The 24,691-nt window shown below is 52.0% G+C and overlaps 1 protein-coding gene and 1 non-coding gene across 3 annotated transcripts in view; both read left to right on the top strand.

Moving 5' to 3' along the window:
• The window catches only part of CHD3 (chromodomain helicase DNA binding protein 3), a 25,607-nt gene extending 916 nt beyond the window's left edge, over positions 1–24,691 (top strand). Inside the window, exons 2-40 of one of the 2 annotated variants that reach the window (XM_046676531.1) lie at positions 4,287–4,399; positions 4,897–5,067; positions 5,310–5,434; positions 6,676–6,959; positions 7,199–7,329; positions 7,486–7,636; positions 7,816–8,009; positions 8,330–8,563; positions 8,765–8,968; positions 9,484–9,695; positions 10,439–10,570; positions 10,970–11,069; positions 11,486–11,677; positions 11,853–12,053; positions 12,430–12,567; positions 12,837–12,958; positions 13,113–13,286; positions 13,407–13,548; positions 13,778–13,909; positions 14,542–14,659; positions 14,882–15,006; positions 15,192–15,423; positions 15,729–15,895; positions 16,364–16,541; positions 16,994–17,059; positions 17,535–17,620; positions 17,774–17,907; positions 18,466–18,610; positions 18,791–18,953; positions 19,071–19,192; positions 19,298–19,433; positions 19,548–19,649; positions 19,835–19,963; positions 20,352–20,460; positions 20,649–20,781; positions 21,102–21,297; positions 22,387–22,550; positions 22,798–22,924; positions 23,409–24,691. In XM_046676531.1, coding sequence (XP_046532487.1) covers positions 4,287–4,399; positions 4,897–5,067; positions 5,310–5,434; positions 6,676–6,959; positions 7,199–7,329; positions 7,486–7,636; positions 7,816–8,009; positions 8,330–8,563; positions 8,765–8,968; positions 9,484–9,695; positions 10,439–10,570; positions 10,970–11,069; positions 11,486–11,677; positions 11,853–12,053; positions 12,430–12,567; positions 12,837–12,958; positions 13,113–13,286; positions 13,407–13,548; positions 13,778–13,909; positions 14,542–14,659; positions 14,882–15,006; positions 15,192–15,423; positions 15,729–15,895; positions 16,364–16,541; positions 16,994–17,059; positions 17,535–17,620; positions 17,774–17,907; positions 18,466–18,610; positions 18,791–18,953; positions 19,071–19,192; positions 19,298–19,433; positions 19,548–19,649; positions 19,835–19,963; positions 20,352–20,460; positions 20,649–20,781; positions 21,102–21,297; positions 22,387–22,550; positions 22,798–22,924; positions 23,409–23,530 — 5,906 coding nt within the window. In that variant the 3' untranslated portion in view covers positions 23,531–24,691. The remainder of the gene's footprint in view (positions 1–4,286; positions 4,400–4,896; positions 5,068–5,309; positions 5,435–6,675; positions 6,960–7,198; positions 7,330–7,485; positions 7,637–7,815; positions 8,010–8,329; positions 8,564–8,764; positions 8,969–9,483; positions 9,696–10,438; positions 10,571–10,969; positions 11,070–11,485; positions 11,678–11,852; positions 12,054–12,429; positions 12,568–12,836; positions 12,959–13,112; positions 13,287–13,406; positions 13,549–13,777; positions 13,910–14,541; positions 14,660–14,881; positions 15,007–15,191; positions 15,424–15,728; positions 15,896–16,363; positions 16,542–16,993; positions 17,060–17,534; positions 17,621–17,773; positions 17,908–18,465; positions 18,611–18,790; positions 18,954–19,070; positions 19,193–19,297; positions 19,434–19,547; positions 19,650–19,834; positions 19,964–20,351; positions 20,461–20,648; positions 20,782–21,101; positions 21,298–22,386; positions 22,551–22,797; positions 22,925–23,408) is intronic. The other variant, XM_046676532.1, reaches the window with a different exon arrangement.
• LOC124248005 (small Cajal body-specific RNA 21) lies at positions 18,035–18,174 on the top strand. Its single transcript, XR_006890892.1, has one exon. It is a non-coding gene; the product is annotated as a small Cajal body-specific RNA 21 (non-coding RNA).

Here is a 24,691-nt window from a genome sequence, read left to right as displayed (position 1 = left end):
CGCACCCCTCCCCCGCTGCCGCCGCCGCCGCCGCCCCGGCTGGAGAGCGCTGGGCGCGAGCTGCGCGCGCGGACCGGGCCACTCGGTCGCGGCTTTCGGGGGAGGAGGAGGAGGAGATTTTTTTACCCTCGGCGGGGAGGGGGTAGGCAGGAAACGGCCGAGGCGAAGCCAGGGCCCCCTCCCTGGCCGAGCGAGGGACCGCGGAGACCCTGGCGGCCGGACGGCGGCGTGGGGGAGGGGCGCGTGGGGGAGGGGCGGCCGCGCGGGCGCCCCGCGGGCTTCGGCCCCGGTGGGGTTGGATCGGGGTGAAGTGGGGTTTTTACGTGTGGAGCCGACCGCGGCCCTAACCCTCAGGAGTTGGGAAGGCGGGGGGAGGGAGTCGGTGTCCATCGGAGCCCCCCACCTGCGGGGACTTTGGTGCCCGCCAACTCAGGGGTGTGCGGTGGCACGTGGGGGAGGGGTCGTGTGAATGTTTGTGGGCGGCTGATGACTAGGGGCAGGTGGTGGCCACACTCCACGCAGACCACTTCCTGGAATAGGACTTGATTCTACTCCCTCTCCCCCCAGTTCGTTGTAAGGAGAGCAGTCACTTAAGATTGGGGAGCGGGAGGAGAGTGTCTGGGAAACCAGATGCCCCCAACTCCACCCCCTTTCTCCTGCTCTGGGCTCCTTTGTGTCAAGTGCGCCCCCCCCTCCCCCCATGACCCCGTCAGTCTGGGGTGGCCGAGCTGCCCAGCTGTGACTCTCACGTGGCTGCCATTCACTGTCACTCACTCTCTCGCTGAAACCACCCACACCCTGACCACTTTGGGGGGCGTGAACTTCCCACCCAGCTGTTCTGCAGTTTGACCATCACTCAGCACCCCTCCCAGGGGATAAGTCACCGGCACTCTCTGGGCAACTGTTCCACCAGTGGCAGAGGGGACCGACCCAGCAATGGCCTCGCTCAGACCACCCTCCTAAGTGGAGTTATTTCTAGTCTTCTTTAGGATAGGTGAGCATCTTTAGGGTGTTCACATCCGCACCCCCAGACCTCTGGGTGCCATGCAGCACAAATGCACCAAACTTCAAAACATCTAACATGCTCTTTGTAAAACTGTCATATTGATCAGTGTGGCTTATGTGGCAAATGTTCCTGTCTAGTTGAGACAACCTTTGAGGGAGTGTGGGGTGTTTCCTTATGGGGGGCAGGAGGACGTGTGTCTGGTGGAAACAGAAGAACCCCCCCTCCCCCCACCAAGCTTGTCTGAAAAAGGAAAAAGTTTTTAGAAAGTTATCAGAGAGCCCACAGACTTGCACGAGGGAAAAAGAATAGAGAATTGTGGGGAGGGGATTGCCTGGAACACAGCAGGGGTGCTAGAAAGGGGGAAAGAAGGGATGTCAGGTTATGTTAGGGGTTTGGCAGCCCTCATCTATTTGTATTCCGGACTTGGAATGTGGTGTTTGGGTGTTTTTGATCCCGGATTTGGGTATGTGGGGGAGAGAGAAGCATGAAAGAAGCTGAGGTCGAGATGGGTCTTTGTGTCAGTCCTCCCTCCCCTTGCCCCTCTTGGCTTTCTGAGCAGAGGAGGAGAAACGTCAAATGTTTTTAAAATTTTCTGTTTGAAATGAAAAACCACCTCCTCTCTCTCCCGGGGCAATTTTCTCTCCCTTTCAGCCCTCCAAGTCAAATGAGTGACCCAGAGACACCCCCTCAGATGACTTTCTGAGGTAAAACTTTGGGAAAATATTTTTAGTCTGCTCATTATTTTTGTCTACCTAAGTGTGGGCAAAATAACCGTTCTCTAAGGAAATTTTCCCGGACTGCCCTCCCTCATCCTCCTCTAGAACATGAATTTGACCATATTAGAGGTTTCTATTGTTTTTCCTTTTGACTGCTTTGATTCTCACCATTTTGTTTTACATTCTTACCCAAGACCAATTTTATCCCTTCCCCCCCTCCAGTCTCCTTACATTGTTAAACGTTTAAAATAATAGCACTCGTGTTGATGGGGGAAGGGAGCAGGAAGCCCAAAACTCATTTCTTCTCCCTCCCCCTTCTGGCAAGTCTAGAGAAATAATATAACATAATATATAGATGTGATTCCTTGGGAGTGGGGGTGGGGAATGATTGTGGGTGGTGCGGAAAATTCTGGTAGTTTCTTTGCAAAAGGTCTGAAAATACAAACCCACCCCCTGCGTGCAGTACGCATGTGCAGTAGACCTATTATGGTGGTTCGTTGTGGGGGAGGGAGGGGAATTTGAGAAAAAATAAATATATGTGTGAGAGATTGATGGTGAGATTAGAAGAAGAGAGGGGCGGGCGGGAGGCGAGGCTTTCTGCGGGACTCCTCCCGCTTTCTCTGGCTTGCCAGGCCCCGCCCTCCGCTCCTCGCCCGCCCTCCTCCCTCGCCGTCTTCCCGAGATCTGAGCCAGGGATGTGGGAGAGTCTGGGCTCCAGGCCAGCTTTGAGTGGCTGGTGAGACAGAGGTTGGGACTTAGATTTGCTTTATTGCCTTCCCTTTCCCTTCCTCACTATTCTGCTTTGCCTCTCCCCAACACTGCCGTCTTCCCCAGTTCGGGAACCTCCTGCTAGGGTCGGGAGTGGAGTGGCCAGGGCTTGTGCCCTACCCCCAGCTGCTAGTGAACGAGGCCGTTTCCCTGAACCTTAGCCAGTTGGCCTGCCCTTGCCACTGCCCCGGCAGCCTCCGTTTCCATGTTCCTATTAACCGAAGTCCCTGGGGTTAGGGAGAGCTGGCTGCTGGGGGCATGGCGTCTTACTGACTTCCTATTACAGTCCCCATTCTGTTTTCACACCCGGGGCTTTCTGAACTCCCTGCCCCCCTCCCTGCCCGCTGCCCCCAATCGTAGAGTGTCTTCCTGCACCAGAGGACACAGGATGCTGGAGTTATGAGAAGCAGCATTGAAGGAAGGAGGTGCTGGTATTCTGAGGCAATGGAAACTGAGGCCTCCGGTGTTAATTGGGGCTAATTCTCCCTTGGCTGTTGTGGGAGGAAGGATTGTGTGTCCTAGAGCAAGGGTCTGGGCTAAGCCCAGGCTTTCCCCTCCTGCACAACTGCCTCTGCCTGGGCAAGACAGGTCTGGCTGGTTAGTCTAGTGCTTGCTGGGGGAGGGAGGCCAACCAGGGCCCCATGTCTGTGTGGCATCAGTGTCTTCCTCTACGCAGAGTAACTCTCTGTCCCCTAAGCCTTCACAGACTCACGGGGTCATGGTGAATGGGGTAGGGGGACATCAGGGAAGAACCTGCCTTGGCCTCTCTGACAGAGACATCTGGGGAGAAAGCCAGGGACCTAGCCCTGCTAAAAGCAGGTACAGGCTGTCCTCTGGATTTGTGCTCATGAGTCTCTGTGTATGCCTGTGTAGCTGAGAATGTATAATGCGGGGTGTGTCTGTGCCTGTATCCTTGGGTATCCTATGCTGTTTATATTTGTGTGGGTCAGGATGTCTGGGACTAAATCTGGAGACACAGGGTTGAGACTAGGGGACAAAAGGTAGGGTCCCTGAGTTCTCAAAGGGAGCAGGGATATGGGAATAGATTTGAAGGCGGATTCCAGGCTACTTGGGAGGAGGAAGAATGTTTAGGTAATTGTGGAGACTTTCTCCTGTAGGGTTAGGGTGTGATGAAGGAGCCAGACACTATGATCCTATGGGCAAGACGTGAAAATGATGGGCTGAGGATTTCTTTTCCTCTAGGGCTGTGTTGGGGTGACAGGAGACTTGATTATCTGAGGAAATATAAATAGAAGCCTCCCACTTCACAAAAAGGATGTCAGGGCCCCAGAATGTTAGTGTGAGAACCCAGGTGTCCACCTTTGGCTCTCCCTTCTCAGCATCTGGCTTAGGGAGCTGCCAGCTTGTGTCTCCCTACTCCAAGTGCTGGGGTCAGGCCAGGCCAGCAGCTGGGCATGGCTTCCCCGGTTCCTGGGCAGAATGCCAGCTGGCTAAGTGAGGGGGAAGGCAAAAGGAGCCCTGGCGGCGACTGAAAGGACCTGCCACAGTCAGAGCCCGTGGCCTAGAGCCTGGGCCCTTGTTAGTAGGAGGGGACAGAAGGGAGTGGTTTGGCTGCTCTTCCCTTCTGACCCCTGACCTCCCATTCAGAACCCAAGCGTCGCAGAGTACTCGAAACACTCTCTGTTTGCATCCAGTGAAGGGAGGCAAGGTTTGGAGGAGTTAATGCCGGAGTTCCTAGAGAGTGGGAACTGAGGAGATGAGGAAGGGTAAGGTTGAGGGGCCACAGAGACTGGGAACCTAGAGGCTTAGGTGTTTTGGTGCTCTCTGCTCCAAAGACAAGGATGACATTCGGCTGCTGCCCTCGGCACTGGGTGTGAAGAAGAGAAAACGAGGACCCAAGAAGCAGAAGGAGAACAAGCCGGGAAAACCCCGAAAACGCAAAAAGCTTGTAAGTGTTAAGGACTCCTGTCTCTACAGCAAGGCGCAGGAGACCCATTCTCAGAGACCTACATTTTCTCTGGTCCTGATTCCCGTGGGGAGATCCTGAAGTTAGAGAGGCCTGACTCCCACTCCTTCCTGTTGCTGGCCTGTATCTCATGGATCTGGGACCCTAACCTCACTCACTACAACCTAGCGAAGAGTCCAGTCGTTGACGGGACTTGGACTTGCGTTAGCAAGCGTTAGCAACAGAGAAAAGCAGTTGAAAGCACAGGCTCTGGGGGTAGACTGCATGAATTCAGAGCCCAGCAGTCCTCTGTCTTCTTGGGCAATTTATTTAGCTCTCTGTGCCTCAGTTTCCTCATCTGCAAAACACTAGATAAAAATAGATTAGTTACTATCTCATAAGATTGTTGTGAAGATTAAAAGAGTATATGTTATGTGCTAAGAACAGTTTCTGGCTCATGGTAGGGCTGAAGAAATGTTATTTTTATTTCTCTCCTTTAGGACAGTGAGGAGGAGTTTGGCTCTGAGCGAGATGAGTACCGGGAGAAGTCAGAGAGTGGAGGCAGTGAATATGGAACCGGACCAGGTCGGAAAAGGAGACGGAAGCACCGAGAAAAAAAGGAGAAGAAGACAAAGCGGCGGAAAAAAGGGGAGGGAGATGGGGGGCAAAAGGTGAGCAGAATTAGGGAGTGACGGGGAGCAATCAGTACTAAAGACAGGTGTGAGGAGGGAGGGAGAGCCCGTGGGGTGGCGGTGCTAAGTGGAGAGGTTAGTTTGTGAGGAGCTGGGATTGGTCTGAGAATGGAGCAGGAAGCAGAAAGCCCAGGGAAGTTGGTGGGTAGGTAGAGGCATGTGGGGGGCCCAGGATATGGGCTAGAGCAACATCCGCCTCCCTGAAGCCTGGTCTCTCCCAGCAGGTGGAACAGAAGTCATCAGCAACTCTGCTTCTGACCTGGGGCCTGGAGGATGTGGAACATGTGTTCTCTGAGGAGGATTACCACACGCTCACCAACTACAAAGCCTTTAGCCAGTTCATGAGGTGCGGTAGCACTGGGGAATCCTTGTGAACAGACACTTTTAATTTTGAGGAGGCCCTGGACCCTTTGGAATCTGATAAAAGCTAAGGAACTGCTCTCCAGAGAAATTCACAGTACATACACAAAATTTGACGCATAATTTCAGGGAATTCCTGGACTCCTAAGGATCCAATGGCTCTAGTCAGAAACCCTTCACCGGGGGGTCATAATTCCAGTGCTAGGTTAGAGAACTCTCTAGTGACAGAAGATGGTGAGGACTGATGGCACTGCGTGTTCCTGTATGACTGCTCTCTAGACTGGAGCTGAGAGATAACATCAGTGTTCCTCAGTTTCCTGTGCTCAGTTATCAAGTCCTCCCCCCTTCTTTAGGCCCCAGTAATAATGGAGGATGCATTACCAGCAGCAGGACGTGAGTTTCAATGGCTCCCCAAATAGAATAGAGAATAGCAGAGATGCATTCTGGGGAGCAGGCACTTTAACATAGCCGTTCAACCCTCTGGAGGCTGCCTGCTAAGGTTCAGGTCCTGGTATCTTCTTGGGCAACTAACTTCTTTGGTTTTTGGTTTCCACATCTATAAAATAGGCATAATCATAGTATGTACCTCATAGGGGTCTTACAGGGATTTGATCGGATAATGAATGGAAAGCCCAGTACAGTCAGTGCCTGGCCCCTAGGGAATGTTCAGTACCTGGTAGCTGTTATTAGCACTGTGGTCTCACCTACCTCACTGCTAAAGATAGTGCTCTTGTCAGCACCATGGTCACCTATGTCCTCACAAGAGCTTAGCGCCCCACCACAGAGCAGAACCAGCACGGTCCATCAGACTCCAGCTGATGAGACCCTTTATCAGGACCCACGGAACTTATTAGGAAAACACTGGAAATCATAGCAACTCACATTATTCTTGTAAGGACAAAATAAGACATCATACATATGAAAGTGTTTTATGAACTGTAAAGTCGTATTCAAAAGTAAAGCATTTTTATTCATCGTTCATTTTGTTTTATCCTTTTTTATCTTCTGCACTTTAAATTTTATTTTGCTTTTTATTTTCTTTTTTATAGTTTTTCTGACCTTTTTTTCCTTCCTTAAACTTTTTATTTGTTTATTTTTAAATTGATGTTATTCTTAATAGGACATATTTTTACCACCCAGGAATCCTGGACTTAATTGATGAGGGGAAATGGCAGTATTCCCAGGTCATCTGTGAAGGGTCCGAATCTTCTGTTTCTATATTTACAGGCCCCTAATTGCTAAGAAGAATCCTAAGATCCCAATGTCTAAGATGATGACCATCCTTGGGGCCAAGTGGAGAGAGTTCAGCGCCAACAACCCCTTCAAGGGGTCAGCAGCTGCTGTTGCGGCCGCAGCGGCCGCAGCGGCCGCAGCTGTAGCTGAGCAGGTGTCAGCTGCTGTCTCGTCGGCCACCCCCATAGCACCTTCCGGACCCCCCGCCCTTCCACCACCCCCTGCTGCTGATATCCAGCCCCCACCCATCCGAAGAGCCAAAACCAAAGAGGGCAAAGGTGAGAAACCCTCTTTTTCAAACAACTGTCACCCCACCCTCCAAACCACATGTTCTCAAATTATAGTCTAGACGTCTTTTATCTTCTCAGCCCTGATTGTTGTAGGAGAAAAGCTTTCCAGGAAGGGGTCTCAGTGAAACCATAGCCCACAGAGAGGAGTCCAGAGGCCACTGTGACCTCCATTTTTCCAGGATGTCATGATCTCTGCTTTTTCTTCCTGACCCTCACTCCTCTTTCAGGTCCAGGCCATAAGAGGCGGAGTAAGAGCCCCCGAGTGCCTGACGGACGCAAGAAGCTTCGGGGAAAGAAGATGGCACCACTCAAAATTAAATTAGGGCTGCTGGGTGGCAAAAGGAAGAAGGGAGGCTCAGTGAGTGGCCCCTCCCTGTCTGCTAACACCCGAGGGGTCAAGGGCTCTGGGGTCCAAACACAGAGGTCCATGAGGGAAGCTGGAGCGGGAGCCAGAGGCCTAGGGAGGGGAGTGGAATCAAATCAGCCTCCCTGACAGCCACGGGGCTATGGGCAGTATGTTTTGCAGAGTGACGAGGGCCCCGAACCAGAGGCTGAGGAGTCAGACCTGGACAGTGGCAGTGTCCACAGTGCCTCAGGCCGGCCTGACGGCCCTGTCCGTACCAAGAAACTAAAGAGAGGCCGGCCAGGAAGGAAGAAGAAGAAGGGTAAGGGGTATTGTGTATATGATCCTATCAGCCTGCCTTCCTCTCATTCCTACGTTGTCTTTCTTATTTTCAATTTTGACTTCTTTATTCAACCCTTCTCTCTCTCTCTCTCCCTTCCCCCATCCCTCTCTCTTTCTTTCTCTCTCTGTTCCCTTTTCCTCCACTGGGGTATATGACAGTCCTGGGCTGTCCTGCAGTGGCCGGGGAGGAGGAGGTTGATGGCTACGAGACGGATCACCAGGATTACTGTGAGGTGTGCCAGCAGGGTGGGGAAATTATTCTGTGCGACACCTGCCCTCGTGCCTACCACCTCGTCTGCCTTGATCCTGAGCTTGACCGGGCTCCTGAGGGCAAATGGAGCTGCCCCCACTGTGTGAGTACCTGGTGCCAAAATCTTGCAGCCCTCAGGGACCCATCCATCTATTTTCTCCTTGGTTCCAGTTGTCCTCTTCCTATCCCAGATGCCTGGGCTTCTCAGTAACAGATGTTTAAGTGTCCAGGATCCTAGTTTGTTCCCCTCCCCCATCTTTTCCCCCCCAAATCAACAGGAAACTGAGGTGTTCTGTTCCATCATTCCCAGCAATCTTCTCTGTACTTCTAGGGTTTAGGCATCCTGTCTTTGCCTCTTTGTTCCAGTCTCACTCCATATCTCCTTTCTTCTACCTATCTCTGTGTCTGTCTTTGGTCTCCCAGGAGAAGGAGGGGGTACAGTGGGAGGCCAAGGAGGAAGAGGAAGAATATGAAGAGGACGGAGAGGAAGAAGGGGAGAAGGAGGAAGAAGACGATCACATGGAGTACTGCCGCGTGTGCAAGGATGGTGGGGAGCTCCTGTGCTGTGATGCTTGCATCTCCTCCTACCACATTCATTGTCTCAACCCACCCCTGCCTGACATCCCCAATGGGGAATGGCTGTGTCCCCGATGCACAGTGAGTGTACCCATCTCTTCGTGTTTACTGTCAGCCCCAACTCCTTCCCCATCTCTTGGGCCCAAATGTCCAGCTCTTTCTTTCTCTACTCTCCCCCACACTTAGTCTTTAATTCTCTTGTGGGACTCCTATCCTCCTACTCTAATGATGGGCTCTTTCTCCCTCCTTCTTTCCTCCTCCTCGTGTGTGTCCATCCCGAAGTGTCCTGTGCTGAAAGGCCGTGTGCAGAAGATCCTTCATTGGCGGTGGGGGGAGCCGCCTGTGGCCGTGCCAGCCCCCCAGCAAGCAGACGGGAATCCAGATGCCCCAGCCCCCCGTCCTCTTCAAGGCCGATCAGAGCGAGAGTTCTTTGTCAAGTGGGTAGGACTGTCCTACTGGCACTGCTCCTGGGCCAAGGAGCTTCAGGTACAAGGGCCTCTCCTTTCCCCCTCTCCTGTGACCCCATTCACTGCCTCTCTCACTGTGTCTCACTCCTCTATTCTTTCTTCTTCTCTATCCTTTGCTTTCCCTCATTTCAGGTCTCCAGCCTCATGCCCTACCCACTTATTTTCCATATGTGGTTCTCTTGGTCTCCAGTCCTTTTTCTCTCATGTCCATTAGCTTTCTTCCCTTAGATAGAGCCTTCCTTAACTCCATCTCTTTCTTATCTGTCTTTAACCATGTTTTACCAATATCCTCAGTCCTAATAACCTTATTCCCTGCCTCCTTTTGCTTATTTCACCCCCACCAGGCCCTGACTCTGTTCTGTCTGTTTCGCTGTATTCATTCTCCTGCTTTTGCTTTAACTTAGTATGTCTCTCATCCCACCTCTTTCATAGCTCCTTTCCCATGCCATTCCCCCTGCTGGCCTCTCCCCTGTCCCCTTTTATCCTCTCTGGATTTTGGGACTATCTCTTTCCCTTCCCTCTGTGCCCCATCAGCTGGAAATCTTCCACTTGGTAATGTACCGAAACTACCAACGGAAGAATGACATGGATGAGCCCCCACCCCTGGACTATGGCTCTGGTGAGGATGATGGGAAGAGTGACAAGCGCAAGGTGAAAGATCCACACTATGCTGAGATGGAGGAGAAGTACTATCGTTTTGGCATCAAGCCAGAGTGGATGACTGTCCACCGTATCATCAACCACAGGTGAATCTTGGTCCACAGGAAGGCCTTCCTGGGGTATGCTGCTATTCTGGTCGTGGTTATGGCCCCATGTTAGTATTTGTTGATTAATCAAATAATTGATCTAACTGGATAATGCCTGCTGTACCCCCAGCCTTTCGGGCCTTGTTTCCTCTTTGGGGATGAGAGAAACCAGGAGGAAAGTCCGGCCCAGCACTGACTTTCTGTCTTTGTTTCTTCTCATCTCTGTTAGCCTAAGAAATGACACACAAGTCTGGGGATCGGGCATGAAAGCAAAACATGGAAAATGTGATTCATCCACACCAGTGTTTCTAATATTCTTTCTTCATTGTACTTATTGCTGCCTAATGTTACAAATATATTTGTTTTTCTGTTTCATTGCTGCCTTCCCCAATAGAATGTGAGCTCTGTGAGAAAAGGGTCACTTATCTGTTTTGTTGACTGCTCAATCACCAGTTCTTGGAACAGTGCCTGGCATGTAGTAGATGTTTAGTAAATACTGATTGGATGATCAAATGATGTGGAAGCCCAGGGATGGTTTGTGATAGTTGATTTTTAGGAAGCTATCCTGAAAAACTTAGAGTAGTACTTCACCCATTGTAAACTCCCTTCCACTGGCCCACCACTGAAGATTAGGTGACAAATTCTGCATGTTTGCTGATAATTGTGTTTATATGACTTCTTTCTATTTGTGATCCATATTATTTTTTTCCTCCTGCTCCTCTTCTTGGCCTCCTACCCCACAGTGTGGATAAAAAGGGGAATTACCACTATCTAGTGAAATGGAGGGACTTGCCATATGACCAGTCTACATGGGAGGAAGATGAAATGAACATCCCTGAATATGAAGACCATAAGCAAAGCTACTGGAGACACCGGTGAGGGAGCCAAGTCATAGGTTAGAGGGAGTCTGAGGATGAGGGCATTATGAAAGCTAAACCTCCAGCACAAAAGAAGGTACAGTAGGGACAGACCTGATGGAGAATTTAGGGCAGTAGCAGCCTGGGCTGAGTTGTTTGGAGTGGGGTTGGTAAAGAAGCAGTGCGAGGAACAGAAATAAGATCTGGCCTGAGTAGTGGGGAATCGAATGTTCAGGAGTGGTGAGGGTTGGCTCTAGAGGTAAAATCCAAGGGGTGAGAGTAAAAAGCCTGGGAGAAAGGAAATGTGAGAAAACCTAGGTTATGGGAAGTGGGAGGGAGGTCTGGAATGGGTTCAGAAGAGTGGGAGTGGGGGGAATCCCAAGGACCAGGCCTCACTCAGACCCACTCTTTTCCCAGAGAACTGATTATGGGGGAGGATCCTGCCCAGCCCCGCAAGTATAAGAAGAAGAAAAAGGAGCTGCAGGGCGATGGGCCTCCCAATTCTCCTACTAATGATGTAAGTCCTCTCACTTGGCCTCTCTCCCATTTCTGGAACCATGGTGATTGAAGATTTCCTGGGGGCTACTGACAGAACTTCCCAGAGTTTCAACAGCCTCTTTGAACAGTAGCTCTTCCTTCAGTATTCAGCCTTGCCCCAAGAATGGCCAGGAATTTTGGCATCAGAGCGAGAAAGCCACTAGAGATAGCAGCACACTGGGCTCTTGCACCAGTTTCCTTCCCCGTGGTACTGCTGGGTATTTTTTTTAAGGAATGAGGGGGAGGGAATGAGAACTAGAACTTTCATAAGCTCAGGCTACAGTAGAGGGAATTGTAGTCCAACTTGATATCAGTGCCAGGGATGGGGGAGGAGGAGCCAAGACCAAAGGAGCAGCTGATAGTTTCTTTGAGTTTTCTGACTTCTTGACTCTACAGCCTACAGTGAAATATGAGACTCAGCCACGGTTTATCACAGCCACTGGAGGCACACTGCACATGTATCAGCTGGAAGGGTTGAATTGGCTACGCTTCTCATGGGCCCAGGGCACTGACACCATTCTGGCTGATGAGATGGGGCTGGGCAAGACCATACAAACCATCGTCTTCCTCTACTCACTCTATAAGGAGGTGCTGGATTCTAGGGCCCCTGAGGGAGACAGCCAGGCTGAAGCCTAGCCTGGACTGGGGAAAGTGGGAGTGGAGGATGAGGGCAGAGGATTGGGGGAAAGGGCGTGGCAGGCAGAGGACTGGGGTAAACAACCAAGAGCCTAGACTAATGGTCCCCCCTACCCTTGACTCCCAGGGCCACACAAAGGGTCCCTTCCTGGTGAGCGCCCCACTCTCTACCATCATTAACTGGGAGCGGGAGTTCCAGATGTGGGCCCCCAAGTTCTACGTGGTGACATACACCGGTGACAAGGACAGCCGGGCCATCATTCGTGAGAATGAGTTTTCGTTTGAAGACAACGCTATCAAAGGTGGCAAGAAAGCTTTTAAGATGAAGGTAAGCCCGTCTACCTCATATCTTCTAAGACCCTCAAATCTGTCACTTCTTTGCCCCAACCAGGATTTCAGTTCCTTTATTCCCCACTCAGCTTTCTCCCTCCTTTCCTCTACCTCCCCTCACACCTCTGCACTCCAGACCTGGAGATGTAGCGGGTACTCCAAGGGGCGAACATGGACCTGTCCGTACTGGACACGTGGTGGAAGTTTAGGGGCTGTGTTGAATAATCCCTGCATGGAGTCAAAGTTAGAGGACAGGATAACTGGCTCTCTTTGGGAATCCCTGTCAGGATGGGTGGGTGGGTGAAGAATGGGGGTGGAGATCTAGATGCTTGGGTGTCAGGTGGCAGCTGAATGGACAATGGTTGTCTTGGCAGAGGGAGGCACAAGTGAAGTTCCACGTTCTCCTGACATCGTATGAGCTGATCACCATTGATCAGGCAGCACTTGGCTCCATCCGCTGGGCCTGCCTCGTGGTAGATGAGGCCCATCGGCTCAAGAACAATCAGTCCAAGGTGAGTGAGATACCCAGACCTCAGAAGCTTGAGGCTGTGGACTCCTACTTGCCCTAGTCCTAAACGCTAAAGTTCTGGGGACTTTGTGTAGCCCGGGAGGCAGTCTCCTCTGGGGAGAAGTCCAGGCTGGAAGAGGGAGAGGACTAGGGATTTGGGGCCTCTGATCCTGAAGGAAATGGGAGCTGGAGGCAGGAAAAAGTTGATACTGTGGGCCAACCACTTGCCACTGATGGGCCCTTTTTCCCGCCTTTCCTTGCCCCATTTTCTAGTTTTTCAGGGTCCTCAATGGCTACAAGATAGATCATAAGTTGCTGCTGACAGGGACTCCATTGCAGAATAATCTGGAGGAGCTCTTCCACCTGCTGAACTTCCTCACCCCAGAGAGGTTTAAGTAAGTGGCTCATTAGGGTAGTCTGCAGAAATGAGAGGTGGAGAGGCTGAGAAGATGAGTGAGCAGAGGGTTCATCTGAAGTGAAGAGTAGAGCCTGAGGTTGGGCAAAGAACCTGACAGCCCATTCGTTTCCTTTTCTCCTTCTGGCTACTAGTAACCTGGAGGGCTTCCTGGAGGAGTTTGCTGACATATCCAAAGAAGACCAGATTAAGAAACTGCATGATTTGCTGGGGCCACATATGCTGCGGAGGCTCAAGGCTGATGTCTTTAAGAACATGCCAGCCAAGACAGAGCTCATTGTTCGAGTGGAGCTGAGCCCCATGCAGAAGTGAGATGCACGGCAGGCTACCTGGACTAGGGGTTGGGGATTTGGTGGCAGCTTTCCAAAAGTTGGTGACCAAGTGCAACATCATAATTGCCTCTTATTATGTCTCTTCTGTTTCTTTAGGAAATACTACAAGTACATCCTGACTCGAAATTTTGAGGCCTTGAATTCACGAGGCGGTGGGAACCAAGTGTCGCTGCTTAACATCATGATGGATCTTAAGAAGTGCTGCAACCATCCATACCTCTTTCCTGTGGCTGCTATGGTAGGTACAAGACCTGGGAACTGATTCAGTGCCTGGCTTGTCCGAGAGTGGAGGGAGTTGAGTACAGGGCTTGAGCTGGGCTGGGAGACTAGGGACTGGATTTCTGAGAAGAGTAGGAATTGAAAAGGTCTGGAGGCTAGATCTGGGCTTCTACCTTTCTAGGCACAGTCAGAATATGGAGGCACGTTTCCTGACCCCGTCATCATCCCTTCTCATCCCTTCTTTTCAGGAGTCCCCAAAACTCCCCAGTGGAGCTTATGAGGGTGGGGCACTTATTAAGGCATCTGGGAAGCTCATGCTGCTACAGAAGATGCTGCGGAAGCTGAAGGAGCAAGGACATAGAGTGCTCATCTTCTCGCAGGTGACCCATCCCTGTAGCTCTTTCTCATCATCAGATTAATCCCTTACCTTGTTCCTGTGGCTGCCATAGTATGAGAGTTTAGGAGATTACACCCTTAGGAGTTTCTGTTATAGCCAAGTTCATCTTGGCTTCTGATCCCTGTTCTTAATTAAGGCTTTTGCAAGTTGTGGGTCAGCTGCTTTTAAGCTGAATGGGGAGAAGGGAGAATGAGCCATCTGCCTCCTCAGGGAGGTCTCTGGTCTTGGTACTATTTCTTAACCTTACTGGGGAAGGAAGAGAGCACGGAGTTTTTGGAAATCTGATGAAATCTATGGATCCACACTCCAGAAAACTGCACATACGATTATATAATTTTGTACACATTTTCACGGGGTTCATAAGAGTTCCCTGAAATCTTTTCATGGGTCTCAGAGAACTTCTGCCTTAGGAGAAAAGATCTTAAATCAAGAGAGTATGACACTAATGTGGGATGAGGAAGAGCTGGGTGTCAGGGAAGCAGCATGAGTAGAGCATATGACATGGCAGGGGTACAAGTGTGAGGATTGGGGTTGAGGTAGAAAAAGATCATAGAGCAGACAGGGTGCATCCGACTGCCTCATCATTCTGGACTCTTTCCTTTTCTCTTGCTCTAGATGACCAAAATGTTAGACTTGCTAGAAGACTTCTTAGACTACGAAGGCTACAAGTATGAGCGCATTGATGGTGGCATCACCGGTGCCCTGAGGCAGGAAGCCATCGATCGGTTCAATGGTGCGGGGGTGGGGGGAGATGCCTTGGTGCCTGGTGGGCATGGAGGCCCAAGAAACCTGTGCCTTGGTCCCTGGGATGGGAGGTGGCTGGCCTAGGAGGATATTAGCTACCTGGGCTTTTGAGTTGGGGGCACAGTTATTTGTAGTCAGGGAACATCTAGGAGCAGGTGGAGAGAACTGCTGGGTACAAGAAAAGCCTGATCTCCCAATTCTTACTTCCTAGCTCCTGGGGCCCAACAATTCTGCTTCCTCCTGTCTACCCGAGCTGGGGGCCTGGGCATCAATCTGGCCACTGCCGACACTGTCATCATCTTTGATTCTGACTGGAACCCCCATAATGACATCCAGGTGGGAACTTGCCTCCTGGAGCCCCTGTACCATTTCACAAGGAGACATGGGTCATGGTGGAGGGTGTCATGTTCTGGGGTCACAAATAAACGTCTTGGATAGTAGAAGACCCTTCCTTGCCAGCCTCCTTTCCCGAGCATGTGGCCGGCACCTCCCTGGCCCATCCCCACCTCCTGCCCCTGCAGGCTTTCAGCCGCGCTCATCGGATCGGCCAGGCCAACAAAGTGATGATTTACCGGTTTGTGACTCGTGCGTCAGTGGAAGAGCGAATCACACAAGTGGCCAAGAGAAAGATGATGCTGACACATCTGGTGGTGCGGCCTGGGCTGGGCTCCAAGGCGGGCTCCATGTCCAAGCAGGAGCTGGATGACATCCTCAAATTTGGCACCGAGGAGCTGTTCAAGGATGAAAATGAGGGTGAGAGTCTTTTCTGCAGCTCCCTGAAAGCAGGCCCCCCTGCTGAAAGCTGCTCTCCCATGAGCACTACTCTTCTGAAATCTCTGAAGAAAATCTCTTCTTTGCAGTCTGTGGTGGAAGGCTGGCCTCTTTCCCTACCTATAGGGTTGAAAACAACAAATCTCTACATAGATCCCCAGGGAAAGGGCCTTCTCCTCCAGAGCTGCTGTGAAAAGGAAGCAGAGTAGAAGGTTTTCCTCTGACCTTTCTAAAGTTTTGCTCGAGGTTCTGGTTGGAGAGTCCCTCTTGTTCCCCATCTCCACCAGGGGAGAACAAAGAAGAGGACAGCAGCGTGATTCACTATGACAATGAGGCCATCGCTCGGCTTTTGGACCGGAACCAGGATGCAACTGAGGACACTGACGTGCAGAACATGAACGAGTATCTGAGCTCCTTCAAGGTGGCACAGTACGTGGTGCGGGAGGAAGACAAGGTGAGAGGCTTGGGGTCAGATACTGTCTATCCCTGGCCATCTGTGAAGGGCAGTGTCCTTTACTGGACCTTGAAGTAGAAGGACCCGCCTTTGCTCTTGTTTATTTATCTGATCTCTTACCATAGTGCCCAGTAAAGAAAAGGCAATAGTGGACCTCAAACAATTTCTTGGTCTAATGGGTGAGACCAGACTTTGGAGAAAAGTTAGGCACAGAAAGTACCAATAAACATGGAAGGGTACCTTCAGAGTCAGAGTGAGAACACCACAGAGGACACTAGAGGAGAGCTTTAGGAAAGAGGGAAATAACAAGGAGAAGCATATTGCAGGTAAGAGATAGGAAAATGTACAATGTCCAGAAAACTTACACAGAGTTGAGGAGATCTAGGAAGCAAGAGAATAGGGATTTTGTTGCAGTAGCAGCACTGGGTGAAGAGAAAGGACGCCAGCATTCATTCTACTGCTCTTCAGATTGAGGAGATCGAACGAGAGATCATCAAGCAGGAGGAGAATGTGGATCCCGACTACTGGGAGAAGCTGCTGAGGCATCACTATGAACAGCAGCAGGAAGACCTAGCCCGGAATCTTGGCAAGGGCAAGAGGGTTCGCAAGCAAGTTAACTACAATGATGCTGCTCAGGAGGATCAAGGTGCAGGAACCAAGAAGGGAAGAGTGCGGAGGAGGGGCTAGGAGGCTGGGGGCATTTAGATGGAAAGACAGAGGCCTAGAGTTCAGAGCCTTCCCTGCTCAGGGGAGAGAGATTAGGAAGGGTCAGTAGGAGCTACCCAGAGGCCAGGTGGGATTGCGGGCAATCTAAGCTATCTGGTGGTTGAAGAGGACTGATGTGGACACCCAGGAATCCTTGCTTAGAGTGGGATATGCAGGAATCAGGAGGCACCCGGAGACAAGGTGGGTGGTAAGTGGACCTGGTTCAGGATATGTGGCCTAAAAGTCAGAGTGGGCAGTCATCCAGCATCCCCAGGAGGCCCAAGGCCAGAATGAAGGTGCAGAAGTCTCTGAGGGGAGGCATCTAGGTAGAAAGGGCCCCAACGGGCTTATCCAGGGAGCGATCACTGACCGCTGAGACCTTTCCCCTCACAGATAACCAGTCAGAATACTCAGTGGGATCAGAGGAGGAAGATGAAGACTTTGATGAGCGTCCTGAAGGTGGCATGTTTTCCTAACCTACTGCTGCAGCTCTTCCTATTTCACTTCCCAGTGTTCTTTAAGCCCACTTTTTAAAAAATACAAATAAATGCTTTTTTCTAGAAAAACTAAAGATTGCAGATAAGAAAAAGTAAGAAATATTCATGATCTGTCCACTGTTAAAAGCACACAACTATGAGTATATAACCAAGCAGGCTTAGATGCCTTCATGATAGATCAAGAAAGGTTACATCATTTTACATTCCCACCAGTAATCTTGCTAACATCAAATATTTGCTACTCATTTTTAATATGACTTGATTCTTTTGACCTCCTGTGTTAGTAGTTCTGAAAGTGCTTGGAAGGAAATTAGAAGCGCCTCGGGCATGACATAGGCCTTCCCTGTATTCTGTATCTTGTGGGAATGGGTTGCCGAGAAAGGCTGAGGGGTGGAGGAGGTGGTGGACCTACTAAGTGGAGTCACCTGCACCCCCAGGGCGTCGACAGTCAAAGAGGCAGCTCCGGAATGAAAAGGATAAGCCACTGCCTCCACTGCTGGCTCGAGTTGGGGGCAACATTGAGGTGAGAGCTGGGCCCAGGCCCCCAAGACTTCCCTAAGGAGAGAATGAAGGCTGGGGCGTTGGAAATTGAGGCTGTCTCTCCGAGGGTAGAAAGGACCAAGAAATGAGATCCCTGGACATTCATTACCCACTGCCTCCTTGTGCCCATCCCCAGGTGCTGGGATTCAACACCCGTCAGCGGAAGGCTTTCCTCAATGCTGTGATGCGCTGGGGAATGCCGCCACAGGATGCCTTCACCACTCAGTGGCTGGTGCGGGACCTCAGAGGCAAGACTGAGAAAGAGTTCAAGTGAGTGTGGGTGACATGGGGCTGAGTTGGAAGAAAGGGTAAGAGCTTGGGTGTTTCTTTCTCTTGGCCACCACATGATGTGACCTTACTCAACTGATCATCACGCTCCCTGCCATTCAACATTTTCCGGCTCGATTTCCTGGGGGGTGGGCTCAGCCTACCCCACCTCCCCTCAGACGAGCCCAGAGCAGAGAGGCTGGGCTTCCTCCCCAACAGGAGAGGCGGTTAAGACAGGAGCCTCGCCTGGGCTGTCCTTGCCTCACATTTACTTGGCCATTATAACCTGGCAGGGGAGCTGGTGGAAAAGATGAAGAGCAGACTGATGGGGCCTAGGAACGAAGTACCAAGACCAAGAAGACAGTGGAAATACAAGGGAGGGCCAGATGGGGGAGTTAGGCTTTGGAGGGCTGGTAATGGTGAGATTGAGAGGCCCAGAGGAGGACCCTTTGGAGGCACCCGGGGAGTGGATTTGGGGGTCAATAATCCCTATGCCCCCCTCACTATCCTGTGTCCCTCCTAAGGCTCTCCTAACTGGCCTACCACCCCCATGCTCCCTAGGGCTTATGTGTCTTTGTTCATGCGCCATCTCTGTGAGCCCGGAGCAGATGGTTCTGAAACTTTTGCTGATGGGGTCCCTCGGGAGGGCCTGAGTCGCCAGCAAGTGTTGACCCGCATCGGAGTTATGTCTCTCGTCAAGAAGAAGGTATCAGTCTTCCCCTCACCCAGAGTCAAGCTGGCCACCTAGGCCCTGTCCTTTCTCTGCCTTACATCCCTGAGTTCTGGACTCAGGCTGGTGCAAGATGAGACAGAGGGCACTGGAGCTCCCTACGTGTCCAGTGCCTGGAGCTGATCCATGTCCCTAAAACTCCCCTGCCCTCCTTAGGTACAGGAGTTTGAGCATATCAATGGGCGCTGGTCGATGCCTGAGCTGATGCCCGACCCCAGTGCTGATTCTAAGCGCTCTTCCAGAGCCTCCTCTCCTACCAAAACAACTCCCACCACCCCTGAGGCTTCTGCTACAAACAGTCCTTGCACCTCTAAACCTGGTAATTGGGGGTTGGGATGGCAGGACAGATAGACATAGGGCTGGTGTCTGGCAGATGCAGAAGCATTGGTGTCAGTGTCGGGGTTTCTGCCTTCTTCACTCTGCTTTCTCCCTGCAGCTACTCCGGCTCCAAGTGAGAAAGGAGATGGCATAAGAACACCTCTTGAGAAGGATGAAGTGGAAAACCAGGAGGAGAAGCCAGAGAAGAGTAGCAAAATTGGGGAGAAGATGGAGACAGAGGTGTGTGACTACCTGGCTCCCCTGGAGGGGAGGGAGTGGAGGGGTCTTGGAGGTCAGGTATCTGGGAGCCCTCTGCTTCATCCTGACTCCATTGTTCTCTTCCAGGCTGATGCCCCCAGCCCAGCCCCATCACTCGGGGACCGGCTGGAGCCAAGAAAGATTCCTTTAGAGGATGAGATCCCAGGGATACCTGGAGAGATGGAGCCCGAACCTGGGTACCGGGGGGACAGAGAGAAGTCAGGTGGGTGCTTGGCCTTCGGGGTGATGGAGGGCTTAGAACTTGGGGGTTCCCTCTTTTGGCATCAGGGGATGAGGGTGACATCCTCCCTTCCTGTCCCCTACCCGCTTCCCACAGCCACCGAGTCGACGCCAGGAGAGAGGGGGGAGGAGAAGCCGTTGGACGGACAGGAACACAGGGAGAGGCCGGAGGGGGAGACAGGGGATTTGGGCAAGAGAGGTAATGGGTGGAAGGACTGGACACCTGGGTCCTTGAGGGAATCAGGGGAGGTGGAGTCTGGGGGACCAAATGCCTGGGTCTTGGGTGGGTAGCTGTTTCAAGGACCAGTACAGTACAGGGAGTAGTGTTGGGACCTGGGAGGAGACTGTCCTGAGGTGTGAGCTCTGCTCCATCTGCCATAGCAGAAGATGTAAAAGGGGACCGGGAGCTTCGACCTGGGCCTCCTCGAGACGAGCCACGGTCCAACGGTCGACGTGAGGAGAAGACAGAGAAGCCGCGGTTCATGTTCAATATTGCAGACGGTGGCTTCACAGGTGGGGGGGATTCTCACCTCCACCTGCTCCTCACTGGGACTTGCTCATGCTCATGGGGTTTCTTGTTTTGCCTGAGGCCTCCTGCTACTTTAATTCCAAGTAACTGCCAGTGAAATGGTGCATGCTGTCTCTGATCCTTGCCCTCAGTCCTCCTCAAGTGTACTCCTAATTCCATAGCTGTCTTTAATCCCACCTTTATTCTGAATCCTAACTTGAACCTTGTTGGCAGCTACTTTTACTCCTAACCCCTAAACTAATCTTTATCTGTTCCTCTTAAAGGGCTCATAGTCCTTTCCCCCTCTTCAGTTCCCTCATCTGTACCTGTCTTTTGGGCTGGATATGGTTCCCAAACTTCTGATGCCTCATTCATCTTCCATTCTCTTTTAAGAGCTTCACACACTGTGGCAGAATGAGGAACGGGCAGCTATCTCCTCGGGGAAACTCAATGAGATCTGGCACCGAAGACATGACTATTGGCTTCTGGCTGGGATTGTCCTGTATCCTTTGATACAAATGCAAGAAAAAAAAGGTCTCAGCCTCGAGGGAGGGAAACTACAGAGAAGACCACACGCAGGGAAGAGGGGATCATGCCACACTTTGGGGAGATAAAGCCAAAAGGAAGAAGTATTCACAGCCCGGCTCATCCCTGTTAAATTCCTTGATGGTCCCCTTCCTTCCTCGGCAGCCATGGCTATGCACGGTGGCAGGACATCCAGAATGATGCTCAGTTTGCCATTATCAATGAGCCATTTAAAACTGAAGCCAATAAGGGGAACTTTCTGGAGATGAAAAATAAGTTCCTGGCCCGGAGATTCAAGGTGGGGTTCAGGGAGGAAAGGAATAGTGTTGAAGTGGGTCTCGGGTTAGAGGTGGGACCAGATCTGGTTGGAATGCAGGGAGGGTAACACCTTGAGTGGTGGCAACACTTGAGGCCAAGACCAGAATGAACCTTGTGTTTGGGACTGTGGTCTGGATTGGGGTCGATGCTGGGCTCACAGTCAGTATTGGTGTGGATCTGGGGGCACTCTAGACCAGTGGTGAGGGCAGTGTGGATCTCCAGCACCGTGTCTGTGCCCCCATCCATTTGCTCACTGCTTGCAGATCCCTGCACTCACCGCCCCCTTCTCCATGCCCTCAGCTCCTGGAGCAGGCGCTGGTGATCGAGGAGCAGCTTCGGCGGGCGGCCTACCTGAACCTGTCGCAGGAGCCGGCGCACCCCGCCATGGCCCTCCACGCCCGCTTCGCCGAGGCCGAGTGCCTGGCCGAGAGCCACCAGCACCTCTCCAAGGAGTCGCTGGCGGGGAACAAGCCGGCCAACGCCGTCCTGCACAAGGGTAAGGGCCGCGGCGGCCCCGCGCGGGGGAGGGCCCACAACGCTGCGTAAGTCTTCACCCCGCACCCCTCAAAATCTTCCCACCCCTGTGACCCCTTTACCCTGTGAACCACCCCCCTCTGACCTCTAACCCCACCCCAACCCACCTGGCACTCCCTTGGTTTTTAGCCTCTAGAATTTGTACAGCCAACCCTCATCCATGCCTAACAGCATTCACATCAGTGCCTAACAGAGGGACCTTCCCCCCCAAACTCCGTAAGACTGTGCCACGTCCCCTCCACAGGGTGGAACTTCTTCGCTGACCCACACTCCTGCCGTACTGCTAATAGCACCCTCTCCGGGGCCTTGGCCTGTGTATAGTCCACAAAAATCCTTACCCCAGTCCCATAAATCACATTCCTCATATCTCATTCACCCCACGAGGCAGAAACCACCCCTTACCCTCTGACCCTACCCCATGAAACTTCCCTTTGACCTTCGACCCTTCCTCCCAAACCCTCTTACCTTGATATTAATAGATTTAAATTCCAAAGCCCTCTAACCATCTAATCCTATCTGATGTAGTGACTGAATCCTGGCCCCTTTGATTCCTGTTCTAATTCCTTGAATCTGTAATGCTGACCCTCTAACCTCCCTCCCCCCTTACATATTAAAACCTTGATTCCTAAATCTTTGACACCACTTACCACCTCCCATGCCTCCTGACTACTTCCTCCCCATCATCCCCAACCCTAAAACCTCACTCTTCCAGTATGGGATGTTCTGACAACTCCCCGCCCCATGTCTTCCAATGTCCTCCCCTATCTCCCTTTCCTCCATATTCCCTTTTCCTCTCTTCTTTCTCTCCATCTGTCCTCTGTGGTGATCTGGTCTCTTTGCCTCTTTACCTGACACTTTTTCCTTTTCCCTGAGTCACTTTCTTTTCTGTCTACTACATTTTCTTGGTCTCTGGTTCTTTGACATCTGTATCCTCCTCTCTCTCTTTTTCTAACTATATCTGTCCATCTGACTCCTCATCTTTTTTCCTGGCTCCATCTCTCCCTTTCCCTGTCTTTTTCTTGCCCTTCTTTCTCCGTGGCCCGGGCCCCAGTTCTGAACCAGCTGGAGGAGTTGCTGAGCGACATGAAGGCGGACGTGACCCGCCTGCCAGCCACGCTGTCCCGAATACCCCCCATCGCAGCCCGCCTTCAGATGTCCGAGCGCAGCATCCTCAGCCGGCTGGCCAGCAAGGGCACAGAGCCTCACCCCACACCGGTAACCCTCTTTCCCCATAACTCCAGTTTTCCCTGTTGGTACTCTTCCTGCACACGTATAAACACTTCCATCAGAATCTTTTATAATATGGAAAAACAATTTGCTTGAACACAGTCATCAGTCTTGAGTCTCCCTACTGTGTTATACCCCTCAGTAGTTCTGGAGGTTGGTCCATGTAGGTTTCCCCTACAGCTTTTTTCCTCTCAAGGTTATGGACCTTCTAACTTCAGCTTGATCTCTATTCCAGGCCTTCCCCCCGGGTCCCTACGCTACACCTCCGGGGTACGGGGCAGCCTTCAGCGCCGCACCCGTAGGGGCCCTGGCCGCCGCAGGCGCCAATTACAGCCAGATGCCTGCAGGGTCCTTCATCACAGGTCAGCTGGCGACTTCCTGCTCCCTACTTCTCCCATTCCTCCTTTTCCAAGCTTCATCCCTGCTCAGCTACCCTTTTACTGCTCCAGCCCATCTCGTTTCGGTCCAGTGTTTTACAGAATGGAGCTGTTCTGGGCTTTGTTCTTCCCATCGCTTTCTTCTCTTCCATTCCAATTGTCAAAAACTTCATCCAGGTTTCAGTGGTTCTGTGGCTTAGTATCCCTTGCCTGAGCCGCCTCCATCTGGGTTACTTCAGGGAAAGAGAATATGAAATTGGAAGGGGGGTATAGTGAGGGTCGGAACATGTGTTCCATCACGCAGCACAGAGGAAGATCTCAGGGAGAGGGGTCTACCCTGGTCTTTCCACTCCTGCCCTGGAAAATTAGAAGTGGCATGAGGTGACCTAGAAGTAAGAACATATAATTGTCAGGAAGTGGTTTGGGAGTGAAGTAGGGATTGACCCTTCCTCACCCCCTTCCCAAACAGCCGCCACCAACGGCCCTCCAGTGCTGGTGAAGAAGGAGAAGGAAATGGTGGCGGCATTGGTGTCAGACGGGCTGGATCGGAAGGAGCCCCGAGCCGGGGAGGTGATCTGTATAGACGACTGACCGGATCCCAGGCCTGCCCTTCACCTAGGCCCCGTGCCCGAGGCCGACCCACAGCTCAGGCTCTGGGGCCTGCTGCCAACCCTCCACCTTCCCCAACCCTGGGGCCACCACTGGGCTAGGAGCCCCTTTGCCCCTCTCTACAACAACACTCTTCAGCAAGGGCCCTTTGTTTTCTCCGCTCCTATGCACCTTTCCCACCATGCTTTGAAGACCACACTGGTGAGAAGAGGTCTGGGTGGGAGGTGGTTAGCAGGGTCTTCCAAATACCTTTATCTCCCATCGCCAAACATACACAGCTTCCCAGTTACTGGTTGTGGGGAGGAAAGAGGTGGAGCCTCCCCAGTCTTTATTCCTGCAATATAAGCTCCATCTCCTGCAAAAGTGGGGGATTAGCCTTGCCTGGCCTTTAGGAACTTTGGTGGGGAAAAGAGCTTTGAAGAGAAGAGGGGGACTTTAGAGAGGGATGACAGTGAACCCTGGGAGGGAGGAACGGGAGAGGAGGGGTGGCTGCATGTTTCATTCCCCTTCCTCTCCCCAAATGGAGGGTGGAGCAGTTACAAGGGAGGGAGTCAATTGCTGTTCAGCCTCAGAATAAAGGCGCCGTTCACTGGCTCAGTTACCTCCTGTGTACCGGCATCTTGTGTTGGGAATCTTCTCCCCTCCCTAGGGACCAAGGACCACTCCTACAAAGAGAGTAATGGTTGGGCAGTACGCCCTCAAGCCAAAGAGGAGCTTCCTAATCTGTCCTAGTGACCCAGATAACCTAGAAAGGGTGGGAGTGAACACAACAAGCCAGACATGGGGGAAGTCCCCAGCTCTGGGGCTCAGGTTCTTGGAGGGCTTCTCCCTTCCCTCCTGAAGGCCTGGATACAGACTAAATTTGAGTGGGTCAGGCAGGGGGCCTAGTCAGGGGACTGCCTTGCCTTTGGGACCAGAGCAAAATAGTGGAGGGCAGGCTGGAGAGACACGGGCACATCCTCTTCCCCAGGAGGGGCCGGGGAGAGTGGCAGTTTGCATGGCGAACCCCCCACTTCCTCTTCGCTGCCCCTTCACTTTCTTGATGCCCCTTTCCCAGTCTCTTCACACTCACTCCTGGTCTGTCCCAATCCCCTCTTCTGTATCAGGTTTATTGGTTGTACATATAAATTATACTTTCCTTTC

The sequence above is a fragment of the Equus quagga genome, chromosome 11, assembly GCF_021613505.1.
Source record: "Equus quagga isolate Etosha38 chromosome 11, UCLA_HA_Equagga_1.0, whole genome shotgun sequence".
In the NCBI taxonomy this organism is placed as follows: Eukaryota; Metazoa; Chordata; class Mammalia; order Perissodactyla; family Equidae; genus Equus; species Equus quagga.
Note: the sequence above shows the minus strand (reverse complement) of the source record. Positions and strands in the feature narration are given on the sequence as shown.